This window comes from Ovis aries, chromosome 6, assembly GCF_016772045.2.
Source record: "Ovis aries strain OAR_USU_Benz2616 breed Rambouillet chromosome 6, ARS-UI_Ramb_v3.0, whole genome shotgun sequence".
Lineage (NCBI taxonomy): Eukaryota > Metazoa > Chordata > Mammalia > Artiodactyla > Bovidae > Ovis > Ovis aries.
Genome location: NC_056059.1, coordinates 43,978,629 through 43,998,689, shown reverse-complemented (window position 1 = coordinate 43,998,689; position 20,061 = coordinate 43,978,629). Strand labels below are relative to the sequence as shown.

Sequence of the window (20,061 nt, the reverse complement as noted above, 5' to 3'; positions counted from 1 at the left end):
TGACCAACCTAGATAGCATATTCAAAAGCAGAGACATTACTTTGCCGACTAAGGTCCGTCTAGTCAAGGCTATGGTTTTTCCTGTGGTCATGTACGGATGTGAGAGTTGGACTATGAAGAAGGCTGAGTGACGAAGAATTGATGCTTTTGAACTGTGGTGTTGGAGAAGACTCTTGAGAGTCCCTTGAACTGCAAGGAGATCCAACCAGTCCATTCTGAAGGAGATCAGCCCTGGGATTTCTTTGGAAGGAATGATGCTAAAGCTGAAACTCCAGTATTTTGGCCACCTCATGTGAAGAGTTGACTCATTGGAAAAGACTCTGATGCTGGGAGGGATTGGGGGCAGGAGGAGAAGGGGACGACCCAGGATGAGATGGCTGGATGGCATCACTGACTCTATGGACATGAGTCTGAGTGAGCTCCGGGAGTTGATAATGGACAGGGAGGCCTGGCATGCTGCGATTCATGGGGTCGCAAAGAGTCAGACACAACTGAGCGACTGAACTGGACTGAACTGAACTGATGCCTGTAAATTCAGACATATCAGCCTTAAGAAGTAACAAGTAGGCAATATCCTTTATAAAATTGTAAGGATTTCTGAGTATTCATGTATTTAATAATTTCACTGTAACATTTTAAATCTCTATGTTATGTCAGTCTATTGAGTAGAATGTTCTTCCCTGTCCCCTTCATTTGTTTATACCCTATCCCTACCTCAAAGTCAACTTTTAAGTGTTCCCTCTGTATTAATTTTCAACAAGCTTATGCTTCATCTCATTTATTTTGAACTCAATCTAGTGCATGAGGACAATAATAATGATAATATTAACAATAACAAACATAAGTCCTTTCTACATACTAGGCACTGTTCTATACAATTTGCATGGATTAACACAGCTGAATCTCAAAATAACCTTACAGTGCAAGTTTATTATTATAATATGCTTTTCTAACATGAAATTCGAGACACAGAGAAGTTAAGTAATTTGCTGAAGGTCACATACCACATAAGGATGAATTTAGGATCCCAACTCAGGCAGTCTCACATCAAAATGTGTATTTTGCCTCACTGCCCCTTTCATAAGAACATGCAAATCTTATAAGGCTTTTATGTGCTTTTGATTTTGAAAAAATCTTAAGAAGTCTAGCCATGTTTAAGAAGTATGTGAAAGTATATAAAGGAGAATCCTCAAGAATCATTTGGCATCTAGTCTATGTAATCAAATAGATGACGAAATGAAAGTGAACTTTATTATGATGATGATGGTCAGAAAATTCTGAAGAAAGAAGAGAGTGATTGGCAATAAAAAGAGTACAATGCCATAGGATTAATGAAAAAGAAATTCGGGGCATAAATAACCGATAAGCTGTTACCAACAAGGAGGCATAGACTGTAAAATGTCTAGGGACATTAATGTAAGATATTGGAAATAAGAATTCATATAGAATAAATTAAAAATATGTTATTAATAACTTTAAAAAACTGCCAGAATTGCATGTGTTAGAAATTATAAATCTGGGGCTTCCCAGGTGGTGCTAGTAATAAAGAATCCACCTGTCAATGCAGGAGACACAGGAGACCTGGGTTCCATCCCTGGGTTGGGAGGATCCCCTGGAGGAGGAAGTGGCAACCCACTCCAGTATTCTTGCCTATAAAATCCCATGGAAAGCAGAGCCTTGTGGGCTACAGTCCACAGGGTCACAAAGAGTTGGACACAACTGAAGCACCTTAGCAAGAAGTGATAAATCTAGCATTCATAGAATTGTAAAGTATAACTTGATTTATGCACTTCTCAATAGGCACAAAATAGCAACTTACCCAAAATTGCATAATTATCAGAATCACTTGGGATGGTTATCAAAACTTAGAATCCTGGATGATTCCTTTAGGGAAATTGTTCTCAACTGGGGGAAGTTTTACCTCCCAGCACATATTTGGCAAAATCTGGTAACAGTTTTGGTTGTCACAATTGGAGAAGCATTACTGGCATCAAATAGATAGTGGTCAGGGAAGCTGTGAAACAACCTACAACACACAGGGCAGCCCCCTAGAGCAAAGAATGATCTGATCCAATAGTGCCAAAGCTGGGAAACTCTAATCTAGATATTTTGATTTGGTGGTATCTAATGGGATCCAGGAATCTGTATTCCTATCCAGTGACCCAGCCTATTTTTATAAAGGCTTGAATATACCAGTATCAGTTGGAATTGCTGAAAAACTTTTTATTAAAGAGGGACAGAAAATGAAGAAGAACTGAAGAGTCTCTTGATGAAAGTGAAAGGAGAGCGAAAAAGTTGGCTTAAAACTCAACATTCAGAAAACTAAGATCATGGCATCTGGTCCCATCACTTCATGGGAAATAGGTGGGGAAACAGTGGAAACAGTGGCTGACTTGACTTTTTGGGCTCCAAAATCACTGCAGATGGTGACTGTAGCCATGAAATTAAAAGACACTTACTTCTTGAAAGGAAAGTTATGACCAACCTAGACAGCATATTAAAAAGCAGAGACATTACTTTGCTAACAAAGGTCCACCTAGTCAAAGCTATGGTTTTGCCAGTAGTCATGTATGGATGTGAGAGTTGGACTATAAGAAAGCTGAGCACCAAAGAATTGATGCTTTTGAACTGTGGTGTTGAAGAAGATTCTTGAGAGTCCCTTGGACTGCAAGGAGATCCAACCAGTCCATCCTAAAGGAGATCAGTCCTGAGTGTTCACTGAAAGGACTGATGTTGAAGCTGAAACTCCAATACTTTGGCCACCTGATGCGAAGAGCTGACTCATTTGCAAAGACACTGATGCTGGGAAAGACTGAAGGCAGAAGGAGAAGGGGACGACAGAGGATGAGATGGTTGGATGACATCACCAACTCAATGGACATGAGTTTGGGTAAACTCTAGGAGTTGGTGATGGACAGGGAGGTCTGGAGTGCTGTGATCCATGGGGTTGCAAAGAGTCAGACACGACTGAGCAACTGTACTGAACTTAACTGAAAGAGGGACCATTTATAATAGGCTTTTAGGTGGGAAACAGAGATATGAAAGAAATGAAGGGTAAAGGGGAGATCATTCTAACAGAAGAGCAAATCGCACCCAGTAGGACAAAAGATAGTAACGTTGGCTGAGCAATAGATAGTAAGAAGCAATCACAGCAAAACCTCTTTCTGCATGGAAGGCCACTCTGCTTCATGGGATGTAGCTGCATTTCTTCATCTTAGTTCTTAACTGTTGATAATTAACTGATATGTCTTTTCAACTCATTTTATATCCCCTAATGTGAGTATAGATTAGATTAGCCCATGCCCATGTTCATTTTTGTTCTAATAATTTCTTCCATAAAATTCCAATGTATAAAGAAGAGAGGGAGAACAAGCTTTTATCATATATATCTGGTTTGACGTACATGTCTGCTTCTCATTAGTCATGTGAGCGTTGGGCTACTAATAGGGTTAATATTGATTTAAATGAAATAATAAGCATAAAAAAATTAACTCAGCCCCAGGCACATGGAAAGCACTCAGTAAAGGTCGGTGGTGTTTACTATTTTTTTTAAATCAAAATAACATGTATATGTCATAATATTTTTGACACTATTTAAATGAACATTAAGAAGTAAAGTTGGGGTAGAAGATAAGGCTCTTACAGCAATCTTGTCAACTGATTATTTTGTACATTTTTTTTGATTGATGAGGATTGAGAAAACCCTACTCCACAGAAAGGAGTATTTGTAAAGGTTTTGTAAAGATGTAAAAATTTGTGCTCACATGCACATCTGAAGATATTTTTAAATCTTGAGACCAACACCAAATGATTCAACTTGGCAGGTTAAGTCAGTGGTGGTCTTCACTGTGTTTATGATAAGATAAATAGCACAGTTGAGTGTGCACATTGCTTTCTGAAAGCGAATCAGTTATATTTGCATATGAAATAAATTATGTAGAATATATCATACACTATGATATTTACAATCAATTCTTGTAGTAACTGTATGCATATCAAGGGTTCCGTGGAACACAGTTTGAAAAACCCTCTGGTTAAATGTATATTCCCAGATGTGTATGTTATAAGGTATAGAATAAAGAAACTCACTGTCATCCAGATAGATTATATTATCTGTTTTCTCCTGATTAGTGAGCCTGATGCTTCCTGCATGAATAGATAGTTGGGCTGGCATGATTTTTCTCTTGCATCTTTTTAGATATGTACAGATTAATTGCTTAATAATGCATTCCAGTATCTTTCCAAACACCAGAATTGGTGAGAGTAAATTTCTACATTTCAAGACCCATCTCAACCCTTTCCTTTACAAAATATGGATCTATAAAAAATGCGTGAGATATAAACGGAACCTGATTTTAAATAAAGACTTAGATAAGCAGTATTAATAAGAAATATTCTGGGGATGAAAAGAGGTAGGAATTATAGAGGATACAACAATGCAAAACAAAAGGAGGATAAAAAGTCACATTGTAGTCTTAGGACTGGTTAGAGTTTTTTAGTTGTTACTCATTTCATTTTTATTAAGCATCTACTATATGCCACATGTCAGTTGCAATCAGATAGACCTTTCAAAGCTTCTATTTTAAATAGACCATAAAGAGTAGTTATTAAAATATATATTGCGTTATAGAAGTAAGTTTCAATTAAAGAAATGGGGAGGTGGATAGAATGTGTTTGGACTAGTTGGGAGGGTGACATTTGAGTATAATTAAGGGGATAAAGGAGAGGGAGATGGCACCCCACTCCAGTACTCTTGCCTGGAGAATCCCATGGACGGAGGAGCCTGGTGGGCTGCAGTCCGTGGGGTCACTAAGAGTCGGGCACTACTGAGCAACTTCACTTTCACTTTTCACTTTCATGCATTGGAGAAGGAAATGGCAACCCACTCCAGTGTTCTTGCCTGGAGAATCCCAGGGACAGCAGAGCCTAGTGGGCTGCCGTCCATGGGGTCGCACAGAGTCGGACACGACTGAAGCGACTTAGCAGCAGCAGCAGCAAGGGGATAAAGGGGACCTAGCCATGTGGCCATCTGGCAGAAGAGCCTTCTAGAAAGGGAAAATGGCAGATGCAGAGCCTTTTGGCAAGGAAATGCCTGGCATGTTTGTGGTCTAAGCAAGGAATTCAGAGTGTTTGGAAAGGAGTCAGCCTGATAGATGGAGGGGTATTGAGAGTGTCAGATGATGTAGATCTAATCTAGGGTAACCAACCATGCATCTTAGTTAGCCTGCAGGAGTCTGGTGATTGGTTGTTGATGGCACCCACTCACTCTCAAAAGTGTTCTGGCTTATATGATAAATTATATGGTGGTTCTAGGCTAGTAAGTCACTCTCAGAACTTCAACTCTTTCTTAGAGTCGTGAGAAGCCTTGGAGGGCTTGGTCAAAACTGGAGCAAGAGAAGACTTAGGTTTTATTAGGATCACTATCTTCTGAGTTGAGAATGGACTATTGGGATGGAGTGGCAGTGGCAAGGGTAAAAACAGGAACTAGCATGTGCAGCCCACTCCAGTGTTCTTGCCTGGAGAATCCCAGGGACGGGGGAGCCTGGAGGGCTGCTGTCTGTGGGGTCGCACAGAGTCGGACACGACTGAAGCGACTTAGCAGCAGCAGCAGCATGTGCAGGGTAGCCAGAACTGAGTAGTTTGAAGTCACACAGGTCACTAAGAGTACAGTGGGACTGGGATCCATTCTTATGACTTCTAATCTGGTGTTCTTTTAAATCTGCCCAGTTTCTCTATTGGTTTAAGTTTGAGGACAAATGGAATGCCTTAGCAGCTCTTTTTCAATCGATTAGACCTCATGCTCAATGGCACCACCCAGCTGCTGCTTCTTTATACTGTGAGAAATAGACATGAAACACCCCCTCCCCACCCAATCTGTAATCAGCTCATTTTGAGTGCATCAAACAGGATTTTCTTAGGCCTTTCTCTTGAACTTCTGTATTTACACTTTTGGCTCATGTGACCTCTTCAGAATAATGAACTCCATATGCTCAGGATATGCTTATTAACTCATGAGTATGTGATATAAGCTAATGTTAGATAAAGCCTAAGTACAGATGTCAACCTACATTTTATGCCTGCTTAAATAGAAGTGTAAGTATTAGCAGGAATTAAATGGACTCCCACAGGTGTAAATATGTCTATGGAAGGAATCCTTCAGTTTTGCTTGTATTTATTTCAGCTTGATTCTTATTTTATTTTTATAGGAATTAACTTCAATTTTTGTTCATTGCTTTCTTTAGTTAGAGTGTCTAACTTGTAGGAAGAATACAAGCCTTGAGTATACACTTTCAGTCAACAGTTGAATATGTAGAATGCACGCAAGTGGTTGAGATGCATGTACACATAGATTGTGTTGTAACTATGTCCTTGAGATGCAAACTTCTATGATTTGGGGGTGTGGTGTGTATAAACACATTTACAGACACACTATTTTAAGTAACCTGTAGGTCCATGGGGAGTTGCCCTGACAGTGAAATTAAAATTTGTGTTCTTTCTATTAGCTACTATTACCATTCAACCAGCAACTCTAGCATCTGACAGGGAAAACACATTGGCACCTAATGTACTCATTGTATCTCTCCTGGTAATAAAGTAGAGGAAGAAGCTAACTCTCGGGCACAGGACATTTTTAAGAAATGAACAGATTCAATGTTATTTTTTATAAGAAATATGTGATGTGATGTAAGATGGTCTTTACTGTCTTGATTATATTTCTGTTAGACATATACACTTGAGATTAAGGTGTTTTTTTTTTTTCCTTGCCTTCAAGTGACCATCCCATTTTCAAAGCCCTTTATTCTGTATGCTAAACCAAATCAAGTGGATTATTTTAGAGGCTCTTCCTATCCAACAGGGTAGCAGTTAGCAACCTATAAGAAGTGCCATGTGGGGATTCTGCCCAATTTGGAGTGTGAGAAGGTGGGCAGACATGCTGTTAGTACCCATGCCTGGGTGTAAAAGAAGCAAGAAAAATCACCATGGAAGGTAGAGCACTCGAGGAGAGAAAGAGAAAAAAGAGTTGTTTGAAAGTGGGTTTTCCCCATGGCTGAATCATATTAATGTGTGGTAGAAATCAACACAATACTCTAATGCAATTATCCTTATTAAAAAAAAAATGAAGCCAAAAAAAAGTGGGATTTAACAACCTTTTTAGCAAAGACTGAGACCACTCAGAGCAGACATGTGCAATAAACAATTAGTGAAGTGCTATCTGTCCAGTGTAAAGTGGTCTTTTAAAAAATTGAAAACTTCAAATTCTAGTTCAGGGGTTTAATCTGAATTGTTATTTTTTATTTCAGAAAATTTTTTTTCTTTATTTTGAATTCAGCTTCTTGCAAATCTTGAATCAAACTTTATACCCCAAAACTGACTTTGTTACATGCAAATGTTTTGTCTTTTTGTGCATGAAACAGAAGTACAGAACTTTATGTGTGGTAATTCAGGAAGGGGACTCCGATGGTCAGTTGTATTCCTTATTTAAGCCCCTGAATCTATCATAAAATCCACTTTCTTATGTAATTATTTCAACTCCTGGTAGTGTCTAGTGGAACAAATAATCCAAAATAGTGGATAATCCAAAAATGTCATTTATATTTGGCTTCAGAACACATTACCAGATGTTACTCTAGCCGATTTCCCTTCTTAATTAGGCCTCACTTAAAGTAGGAGTTAATTTTGTCTTCATTAGCTGCTTCCAAATCAGTAGTATGGGGCAGGAAGGAAGCCTAAAGCTTGCTGGGAATTTGGGAGGAAGCTGGCCCAGTGCTGAAATTCGGCTGTAGATCGTGCTCAAAGAATGGAGTTCAAATATGGCTAATCAAGATGATGGGCATATACACCAGAGATGTTTATTGAGCACCTTCTTTAAGAATTCTAAGACCTCTATCAACTGTTTGTGTTTTTTTCTCCTTATTACTCATGAGTGCAGAAAATTCAGTCATAGGAATTTGGCAGATAATAACCCAAAATTTTATATAGTAAAAAAGTGGAGGCTCAGAGAGGTTAAGTGACCTTTCATACAGATTGATCTTGGAGTAAACAGTAGTGCCTAGGGAACTGAAACTGATTAGTGAATGATAAGAAGACACTACTGTTTCCTTCTTATTGATGATTGGAATAATAAGGAAGAGTGAATTCTCCTGGCCTAATTCGCATTAAGAGTGTTAAGATAATGAAGCTGTGATTAAATGGCTATTAAACTATTTTTATCAAACAGAGATCAAGCAAGTGTGAGAATCTGGGGACGCAGAGTGTAATTGCAATTCTACAAGATGTGGAAAAAATTACTATCCTAAGCAGGGCATGGTCCTTCCAAAATAGCCTGCATTAAAAATATTCAGGATACCTCATGCAGTTTTCACTCTGTGTTTCTCCCTTCAGGTGTCAGGATCTCAGAGTCCCTCATCTCCTCCTTAATTTAGTGGATTTATTCACTCTGTATGCAGTTGGGTGAGTTGAATGCATTGTCTGCCCCACCATGTGTAACTGGTTGAAAGATCCTTTTGCCAACCGTTCACAAAAGAAAAAGGCCCAGATATTATATACTGGATCCCAAATTTCAATCTTGAGGTGACTTGGGACATGCAAGGGGGCAGAATCTACCTTTCTTCAACCGTACCTTTTGAATTATATCACACTTAGTGCAATTCATATAGGGACCCGCAATCCCAAAGAGAAGAAATGAATTTTCTGGCTTAATTGACTGCTCTGAACGATCATTTATTAGACACAGCATTGTTTCAGATTTGGGCGGGGGGTGGCGGTGTGTGTGCTTACTCACTCAGTCATGTCTGACTGTTTGTTGTGACTTGATTGCCTCACACTTGCCTATTTCCGATTTTCATTTCTGCCTTTCTGCCCCCCCACTGAGACTGAGCTGTTTGTGCAACTGTAGATCACCACCCAGTTGGTGATCTGCTCTTTTTCTCCACTTTGCTTTTCTTGCCTTCAGTTCTGTGGAACTAATACATATATATATATATATTTTATAAAAACAGTGGAAGTGTTAGTCCCTCAGTTGTGTCCGACTCTTCATGAGCCCATGGACGGTAGCCCACCAGGCTCCTCTGTCCATGTGATTCTCCAGGCAAGAACACTGGAGTGGGCTGCATCTATAGATTGAATCATTGCAGGCAGATTCTTTACCACTGAGCCACCAAGCAGCTCTATACTGAAGCAATAATGGAAAGCAACATTAATTGTTTAACAGAGTTCTTTTTGTCAAATGCATCGCCTTCTCTGGGGTGTTCAATTGTTGAAACTCATGTCAAACTAATTGAAATTGTCAGAATAAGGTATAATGTCCACTCAACTTTACATGTACAAATATCTGTTGAGCTTCAACACAAAAGTGTCATTAAACCTTCTTCCTAGTCTGCTCTGGTGAAAGAAAACAATTTGAAATCATAGCATTCGTTTCTTTCTAATTCAAGAACAACTCTATCAAAACAGTCTTAGAGCACCTCTCTGAGTAACACATATATACAGGATGATAAGAAAATGAAAATGTTTGATAATTATTTCTAATGGACATTGACTATAATGATTACAGTCCCACTGTTCCATACTGATATAAGACTAGCCTACCCACTTCACATACTTCAACACACACACACACACACACACACACACACACACACACACACACACACACACACACACACACACACACACACACACACACACACACACACACACACACACACACACACACACACACACACACACACACACACACACACACACACACACACACACACACACACACACACACACACACACTGCCAGTCTTCCATTCCACAAACTCTTCCCTCCCATTGTAGTTTCAGAAGAGAGGAAAATTTAAATAGCTGGTGGTTTAATCAGGTCTTGTAAATTAATTATGACATTATCAAGCTCCAGTATTTCTGCCATTGTATTTGGTGTACATTCACCCGGGCTTATTAAAGAAATTGGAGAAAACTAGTTAAGTGTTCTTTGTCATTTTGACTTGATTGGAATTATCATGGTTTGTTTACACTAGGGATAGAACTAAGATGCTATTGTATTATGTGATTGAAAGCAAATAGGGGCTTGTAGTATTGCTGGGAAGTTAAACACAAAATGTAAATCGGAGTAAACAAAATTACTCATTTATTGGTAAACATGCTTAACTATTTTTGCCTAAGTTCTTTTTGAACTTCAATGAAATAAGCCTTTCTGGAAACTGGGTTATCTGGAAAAAATGTCCAACTTATTCATTTAAACTGTGTGTGTGTGTGTGGTTGTGTGTATGCATGTGTGTGTATGTGTGTGTGTGTAAGCATGTCTGGTATGTTTGGAACATTTTCAAAGACTATATTTATTAGATAATATGGAGATACTTATATTAATGTAAATTTCATGATTTTGAGATGATTTTAAGCAATATATTTAATTCAAATATTAATTTTATTCAGAATAGTTCAATAACCTGAATTTGGTTTCTGGTACATGGAGGAAATTTATGTTAAAATTAAAAGGGAGAGATTGGCATCTTTGCATACCAGATTATGATCCCCCAAAGAAAATAGGGGCAGATTATTTCATGATCTTTATTATTATAAGTTTGCATGGACAGAGGCCAGAAGAGTTGAGGGTGAAGGGGGTGCTCAATAAAGTCTTTCTACTCAACTGAGCAATTTGGATTGTAAAGAATTGATCAGTTTTTGGAAGGAAATGGTACCTTTTTGAAGTTTACATTTCACGCCTTCTGGTTAAAATTTATCTCCTGCACTACAGTCTAAAAACTCATAGAACTGTCACTCCACCCTGTGTGTCTCAAACCACTTAACTCACAACGTCAAGTCCAGGGGCATTAAGGAAAGTGAAACAAATGTTAAAAATGCCGAATAAACTCTGCCGTGAAGAGCATATATTGCTCTTCTTGGCTTCTTGAATCCAAAAGAGAAAGAGGTTCATAGTTTTCCTCCTGGATGGAGACTTCTCAGTAATGAGGGAAAACAATTTTTATATGAAAATAGAGTGTATACGTGAGAAAGGCCTGCCTAATTTCTCTAGTAATACAATTTGATTTTCTGATTAGCTGTCCTATTCTGTGATTCTTGTAATTTTGTCAGGTCAATTAACTGGAGTTCAGTGCTAGAGAGAAAGGAAGTATGGGCACTGCTGGCTTCATTAGATGTCAGCAGCTTAGGTGCATTTTGTAATAGAATCTGTGTGGGATAATTGAGCTGATATTGTTAATGTCATAGTGTACAGAACTTAAAAAATGACTTAAGAAGCAGGTCAGATTGGACGACATGAAGTGCTTAAAGAAGAAAGGGAAAGTAGTCTACACAATATATATTTTAGGCATAAAAATGCAGATCAGTGAATTACTCAGCAAGCAATCAATAACTTACTATATTGTATGCCCAGCATTGGCATTGGTTGCCCAGGTACACAAGAATATAGTACATTGCCCTATCAACAAGGTATATAAGCTCTAGTTTGGAAGATCTTGAGGTGGGTTTTTTTTTTCTTTTTACAGAGTGCTGAAATAAACAAATATTATCTTTTAAAACATGTTGTTTACAGGTTCTTTCCTTCCATTGATGGGTTCTCAAAGGGGCAGAGTTTTGCCTTATTTCTCTTTGTGTCTCCAACACCTAGCATGACTCTGACATATAGTAGGTGTTCAAAAATGTTTGTGCAATAAATAACTGAAAATCAGCTTTCCAAGGATGTGTTGGTGGGAATGAGTGTGGCAGGTGGGAAACTGAGTTAAATTTATATTTGCAAGAGCCCCTGTTGGAAGGAACATTGCCCTAGAAAGTACCCTTGGTCTTAAGAAATGAATACGTTTAAGATATGCTACAAATAAGATCCTACTTAGTGCCTGGCCAGGTAAAGAGGATTCAGGGTAGTTCCAGAGTTAAGGATCTGTAGAAATGTTATACAAACCCAGAAAGTCAAGAGAAACAGCAAGTTTTTGTTTTGTTTTGTTTTGTTTTGTTTTCAAGAAAAGTCCTTAGTTTGAATTTTGAGACAAGGAACCTCTTTATCAGGTAGAAATGTCCAATAGGCAATTATAGATTTATGACTAAAGCTGGGAAAGATGTCAAGGAGAGAAATAAATGACTGTGGAGTGTTCAGTGATGAAATTATAAATGAAATCATGAAAGTGTATAGTTTCTCTTGGTATACTTCAGTTTCGGGCAGTGTTTGAGCAGAGAATTATCTGAACATTTTGATGCATATGCTATACAGGAGGCTGAAACACTATCGAAGCACTGTCTGAAGCTGCGGTAGATAATGGTTAAAATGCTCTCAAGCCCTGAGGTTCTCTAAATCTTCTCTTTTAGTTAAGAAAACAAGACATAAATACGAGAAAAATGACTGAACAAGACAGAATCACATTTAGCGTTATTAATACTGACATAACAAATAGCTAAATTAGAAAGCTCAACAATCAGAGATTGGTCCAGTAGAGGTATTAATTGATTGTATGGTTCAGACCAAAAGGGAGTTTGGAATTTGAGGAGGACATGATTTTTGTGTTATGGGATAAATGTTCCGAATTTCGTGTATCATGTACTCATTTGGTTAAACATATTCAGTCTATGCTGATTAATAGATTACTCATCTCCCAGGGTCAACTCACTCATGTCTTCCTCTGTTTTACTGTTTTTGCAGAAGATAGATGAAGAGAATGAGGCAAACTTGCTAGCGGTCCTCACAGAGACACTGGACAGTCTCCCTGTGGATGAAGACGGATTGCCCTCATTTGATGCGCTGACAGATGGAGATGTGACCACCGAGAATGAGGCTAGTCCTTCCTCCATGCCTGACGGCACCCCTCCGCCTCAGGAGGCAGAAGAGCCGTCTCTAGTAAGAACCCTTCCTACTGTTTAACAGGAATTGGAGTTGCCTCTGGCTACCCGCTGCATGGGTATGATGTAGTAACAATAAGGTTTGGATTTTTCATTTAGACTCATGCCAAAATAATCCCCAAGCATACTCAGAGTTGCAAATTCTGTGATTCCCTGTTGAAAACTGTTGATAATGCAGACTTCATGAGGTCTTACTGCAGCTTTTTGAAACTATCTTTTGCTGTTTATTTGTAGGTTTCGATGTCTTTTATTATTTATGTTTATGGTTAGAAACTTAGAAAATGTAGATGACTAAAAGAATAGACAGAAAGTTCACCTGTAATAGTCTCTAATATCAAAAAGGATCAAAATCTCCTCTTGTTTTAAGATGTATCATGAGCATGTTCAGGAATTTTAAATAGATGCATAGTTTTGAATGGTTGCATAGCATTTTATTGTTCGGAGATGAACCAATTCATTAAGCAATCCCTTATGGTTGGTTATTTAGTCTTTTTCCTATTTTTTTTCATGATCATAAATTGCATGATAATTGATATATTTGTAGTTTTATTCTCATGCATATTATTTTAGAAATAGCAGGTAGATCAAAGAGCATGCAATATTTTAAGGCTTTGCATCCATAATTCTTACGAAGATTAGAAAATAATAGCACATTTGCAACCTAAGTTTCCTAAATTTATGGTAGGCAATGAAGAGTGGATTTGTTAGCAATGAAGAGTGAATTTTCTTTTCAAGGCAGTGCTCAACCAGGATTTTATTAGTTCTAAGACACAGTTTACCTTCTCAGCTATGGTAGCCATTTGTCACTTGCCATAAATCTGATGTAAGAGCACATAATGTAAATTATGAAACGTCATCCTGCAAACTTTAATAATGTGCTTTGGCCTGCCTTATAGTTGCTGTTTCTCTCCCATCTCTAAGGTTTTAAATGTTAAAAGCATTCCATATAATATATTCCATATATTCCTTTGCATTTTGAGATTTCTGGTCTGAAGGAGACTATCTTATAAACAATGATAACATATGTATCTCCCAATTTTTCCTTGTGTCAGTGGCATGGCTTTGCTCTCTAGTGCTCTGATATAATAATACCCAATCATTTCCATCCACACCATGGTTTCAACTGGGAGGGGTTGTTAACTCAGAGTCATGCTGCATGTCCCAGCAGGGAGGTGCTGGAAGGCCAGTGAATCAAATGAAGAGACAGAGGTCAAGAGAGAGGAAATGTTTTGCCTAAGCCAAAACCCACATCTCCTAATCTACAAGCCAGAACTCTACCTTCTTAAAAGTCCTTTTTAGCGAAACTTGCTCTTTTAGCCCAAATATTATTTGAATCAGTAGTGTTTTATGCTTATTTGAAAAACATGATTCAAAGCATCACAGAATCTTTCATTTATTGGTATTTGATTCATTTGGGTTATTGAGGGGAAAATGTACACACATTCCCCTAGCCTTCATTTATCAAAGCAGCTTTCTCAACTCTTAGGTATTTGGAATCTTTTTAGGAAGATTCTTTTGCCTTGTTTTATCTAAAGAAAAATTAAGGTAGACACAGCTAAGTTTTAAATGTGGCAAACAGTAACACTTTCACAATTGGTAGTGTAATACCCAACTTTTTCTAATTTTTAAAAAATTAGTTTCCTTTAGTGCTATTGTGCTAAGGTGTTCTGTGATTAGAGTGAATCCATTTTGGTAATTATAATTAATTTTAAGGTTAAAGTTTTAGTAGCTTATTCTCATGCTCAAAAGATGCCTAACTTTTCTCGCTTTCCCTCCTTCTGGATATGTTTCTAGCTTAAGAAGCTCTTACTGGCACCAGCCAACACTCAGCTAAGTTATAATGAATGCAGTGGCCTCAGTACCCAGAACCATGCAAACCATAATCACAGGATCAGAACAAACCCTGCAGTTGTTAAGGTACAATTGTAAAGTTTCTAATACAGGAGGGGAAGTCACAAGGAGGTTTTGCTTAAAGTTATAAACAATAGGCTTCTGTGTATTAATTCAGCTGGAATCCTGCAGAGACTTCATAATGGTGAAACATTATAAAATGGGTCTCCAAAAGCAGTAGTCTAGCTATTTGAAGCTAGGAAAAGTTCACTGATGCTTTGTCTTTGGACAATTGAAATGCAAGTTCTACCATCTGTTACTTCATGCCTATTTTATTAATACATGCAGCAGCGTGGGCTACAATAAAATTTGCTGATAGGTTGGTATCATCTATGAGTGTCTTTAAGATGCTGCAGTGCCATTTTGCCAGCTGTCTAACCTGAGAAAGATTGCTCAGGAATCACTGCAAAAGATCTATCTCTGCCATTAATTGGATGGAATGCTGGCAATGACATAATTCAGTTAGCGGGCTGTATTAAACAATGTTTGTCTTGCCATTCACTGTGAGTGAAAACGGAGCGTTAAGGGGTACTTAAGAGAATTGTGAATACTGGGCTCTGGCAATCAGTGGCAAATTAAGGTTTAAGCCAGCTTTTTTTTTTTTTTTTAAATTCACAGTAAAGGCGCTGTAGGGTCTTGTTAGTTACATGTTGCTGAGTAGGAACATTGAAATGTAGGAGAAATGAAATAAAAAGCTGTATAAATGTCATTTAGGAATTTTAAATGTAATTTTCTTTCCTTGTTCTGCAAACAATTATTCACAGCTCATAGATCTAGTACACTTAGACTGAACACTTCATTGAAAATCTCATCTCTTCAGAAAACCTATATCCATTTTGATAAGGTTCAGTTCACTAATTTTCCCTTTCTTTATGCCTTGGTTTTAAGACCGAGAATTCATGGAGCAATAAAGCGAAGAGCATTTGTCAACAGCAAAAGCCACAAAGACGTCCGTGCTCAGAGCTTCTCAAGTATCTGACCACAAATGATGACCCTCCTCACACCAAACCCACAGAGAACCGGAACAGCAGCAGAGACAAATGCACCTCCAAAAAGAAGGCCCACACACAATCGCAGACGCAACATCTACAAGGTAGGCTGGACCCCTGAACACCCACTGTTGGTAAGGGTGGTGAGGGCAGAGCAAACCTGCTCCAGGCTGAGGACACCCAAACCTCAGGCTTCTGTTCCATCGGTGTCTCTCTTGACAGAGAGTTCAACACTTTATGATAGTAGGGAAAGAAAAAAATCCTTCCTTGGACCCAGATTGAACATATCCTGTTCAGCTGAAATGCAGCCCAACTCACAGTCCCCAAAAGGCACCTGAAATATTAGCCAGGTTGTGGGAGATGGGGTGCAGAGGGCATTGCAACATCAGGTAATGTTGGTAGGAATCTCTGAATTGCTGAGATAACTGAAGTTCTGAGCAAGCTGGGCTAGCCAGTTCATGAAAACGCTTTTTTTCCCTTCCAATAACGGGGGAAAAAAATGAGGCACTGTTGATTGCTGTTTATGCTTTAAGAAATAGCAAATAGTACTTAGGCAGTCACTCCCAGTTATGATGTACATTCTATTTTTAGACTACATGGCACACTCACACATTTTATTTTGTAACTATCAATTTGGAAATTCCTGGATATTTAAAATTTTTTCTTTCTATTTAAAAATATATTGCTTATATACTAAACATCTGGGTTGACTTCTATTGTCCCTATACGTTACTGAAAAGCTGACGCTCCTGAGCAGAACAGGGTGATCTGGGGAAAACTTCTGTTGGCAAATATAAAATTTTCTTTATTTTTGGTGTCTTCCCTCAAAGCATTCTAGTTGTAGAGGCCCAAAGAGAGCTCATAGCAAGTTGCTGTTCCTTTAATATATTTAACTTCCACATTATCTGTTCCTCTGACTTTGTACTGGAAGTAGACACATTCTAAAATAGCAATTATAAACATCCACCTCTTTTTCTTCCTTCTGTTTCCCCAATTCCCCTTCCAGCTGCAGAGTGGTAGCCCCTGATCCCTGTTTTGAACCATGATTATTTCATACAGGTATGCTGTTGCTGCTGCTTTTAATACGTCTTTTCTTTCCCAGTGTTTTGAATTTCCCTCTCTCATTCCTACCTCACCATAAGCCTGGGATTTTCATATTCCTTTAATGTTTTTAATTGGCTCTTCATTAGGTTTTCCTTGGTGGATATCTTGAAATCACTGTCCATCCCTTTCTATCAGTTCAAGGAACTATACTTATCAAAATGAGCCATAGTCTCTTAGTTTGCTTCCCCCGATTGGCTTCTCAAACACACATACACTGGAACAGTTTTCTTAGCTTAGGACCAACTGTGCTGTGGGATTCTAGGCCCTGAATTGAAGGACTCCCTGGACTAGTCGTTGCCTGGTCCTGGTCAAGCATTCATTTTCTAGAGCTGAATTTAAAGCTGCAAACTTGCTAGAACCCTTTAGTGAGTGAACCTAGTCCAGCAGCACATTCTCTGAAGTGTGTGTGGGGTTTTCTGTTGTTCTTTTTTTTTTTTTTCTGTCCAGTTGGTCCTTTTGGATTTTGAGGATTTTAAAACTTTCTCAGTCCACGCACCACTAAATATTACTGTAATCTGTTACAAACCATGCCAGTGAGAAATTAAATTGGCCTTTGAAGGACATATTCTTTGGATGAGACCTGCTGTATGTAGGTTTTTTTAATAAGGTGTATTTCTATGGTGAGGCAACAAAAGTGTAGCTAGCTCAGAACAGAACAAAGCTTATTAACCAAAAAAAAAAAAAAATCCTGTAGTTACTTAAGGTCTAAAAGAAAACATACATGTAGCTATGGCTGATTGTTAAAAACCAATAGGATATAAATGCTGAGTTTCAGGGGATATTTATTGTTCAGAATTTTAATATAGAAAATATATGAATGATTAGAGACAATAGCTAAGAGAATTTTCTGAGGTTTCCTTACTGAATGTATTGTCATTTTTTCACACTAGCTTCATGTGTGCTTTCTATACTGTTGTGCATCAAGCTTACTTCCTCAGTATAAAGGTCTGGGCTTTGGCAATTGTGGGGGCCCATTTGTTCTTTTATTGATCCCTTTGTTAATGCAATCATTCATCAAAAATATCATGATCTTCATGAAAAAGATTCATTCCTGTCCTCAAGGATCTCAGAGTCCCTGGTCTTCCAGTCATTGGAATAGTGTGGTTAAACTTACAAAAAACCAAATCAGCACTTTTAGTTTTTCTAAGTGTGGGCTTATTTTGGGATTGGATTCTTGAAGCTATACCCTTGCTGTGGCCCTCATTTGCTGGTTGCATTTTGTCTCATGAAATATGACCACTTCCTGTCCATCTCCTTCCATTGCCATAGGCTTTGCTTGTACCCAACTATCAGAATTTTGGGAATCTTCCTTTGAAAATTCCCTAAACCCTGAAAACTGAAATTTCAGCAACTTATTTACAATGCACATCATTGTGTCACAACACATAGTTCATACCTGGTAATATTTGTGTAGAACCTGTATAGATCATCTTAATTATTAATTGAGCACCGGGGAAGTTGGTAAAGTTCCTTCATAAATGTGTTCTTTTTGAAAGGCTCTTTATATCAGATATACTAAAAAATTAATGTCAAATCAGTTTATTTATTGGTATATCTGAAAAAGCCAATCAATCAGTGCACCTAATTTGCGTTAGCTTCATATTTCTGGATGCACACTGGATAGATGATAAACATTCAGTTGCTTGAAAATGAATTTTAAATCTACAAATTAAATATGTAAATACTATTTGTCCAAGTAAAGTACCTAATTTCAACCTAATTTGGACATAAATAATATTTTCACATTTCAAGAGACCTTAATTACTGAGGTTGATTAATTTGTTTTAATATCTATTGAATGCAATTCTTTTTGATAATAGGAGAAGGAAAACATATTCTGGGCCCAACTCTGCCAGTAACTAGTTTTATGGCCCTGGAAATATCATTAAGCATCTTAGGTCTCAAGTTTTTCATCCATACAATAAGAAAGTTTATTCTAAAGACCTTTTTGGTTTCAAGTCCATGATTTTCATTACATAAATGACTACCTCTTGACCTTTTGAAAGTAGTTATTTTAACGAGAAAAAATGACAAAACCTACATACATATAAATATATCTTTATAGGTAAGCATATATATATGTATATATATATATATCTATATACACATAATATGTGGATGTACCCCAAGTACGTTTCTCACCAGTTTTCTCCTCCTTCTGTTCAAAATACAAGACTGCCAAGGAGAAGCAATTGAAATTTTGGAGTGAGAAGATTCTTACTCCACCCTTCATAATTGGGAAATGCCTCCTGTAGGAGGTAAGACTCAGGAAACATCAAAAGAAGTAGATGAGCTCTCTTTGCAAGTCTATAGGTCTCTCAACTGATAAACGTTATTTTTACTTTAGTTGCCTATCAGATTTGGGGATCTGAACCCTTCTAAACTATTTGGGTCAGTGTTTATAATTTGTCACGGTCTCTCAATTAATTTTCAGCAGATAGAATGGTTATTGAGGGAGTTTGGCCTCATAGCAATAACCTATTCTCAAAGCTAGATGTAAAATTATACATTTTAGGAGAAAAATCAACTGAATATTCATAACGTTCTGTCGTCTTGTAGTTACTCTGCTGTTTTCGTGTCTAAACAAACCGTGTACTATATTCCAAATTAAAATAGAAAACATTATTTTTCTCTGATGGTCTTATGCAAATTTTGTATCCTTAACAGTGATGCTACATTTTGGGGAAAATTCTGTTTTCGTATGTTTTCAAATGATAGTCTACTGATGCAAATGTTGTTTGGAATTTGTTTTAGCATAATGGACTGTTGTCTGACTTTGATCCAATATTCAGGGATTTCCTTACTTTAGTTTTCCTGTTTCCAGTTTCCAACTTGACTGTTGTAGAAAGAAACCAAATCAGAAAAACACTCAATATTTCATAATTAGTTTCCTTTTTTTTCCTTTAGCCAAACCAACAACTTTATCTCTTCCTCTGACCCCAGAGTCACCAAAGTAAGTATTAAGAAATGTAACCATTTTCAGAAAGGGAAGGGGGTTCTAATACATTTGGCTACAGCAACTCCATTTCAGTTTGTTTTTATAAATGTGCCATATCTTCCAGTGACCCCAAGGGTTCCCCATTTGAGAACAAGACTATTGAGCGAACCTTAAGTGTGGAACTCTCTGGAACTGCAGGTAAGTCTTACATTTCATTTGGACCTTTTTGAATGGATGAGTGTGTATGTGAAATGTATATTAAACGAAGTATAGTCTCTATGCAATT

General features: G+C 37.7%; 1 protein-coding gene across 6 annotated transcripts in view; it reads left to right on the top strand.

The window, feature by feature from the left end:
- PPARGC1A (PPARG coactivator 1 alpha) overlaps positions 1–20,061 on the top strand; it is a 717,775-nt gene that overhangs the window by 663,793 nt on the left and 33,921 nt on the right. For all 6 annotated transcript variants that reach the window (XM_015096414.3, XM_060416920.1, XM_060416919.1 and 3 more), the window contains 5 exons: positions 12,658–12,852; positions 14,649–14,771; positions 15,633–15,837; positions 19,745–19,790; positions 19,900–19,973. In XM_015096414.3, coding sequence (XP_014951900.1) covers positions 12,658–12,852; positions 14,649–14,771; positions 15,633–15,837; positions 19,745–19,790; positions 19,900–19,973 — 643 coding nt within the window. The remainder of the gene's footprint in view (positions 1–12,657; positions 12,853–14,648; positions 14,772–15,632; positions 15,838–19,744; positions 19,791–19,899; positions 19,974–20,061) is intronic.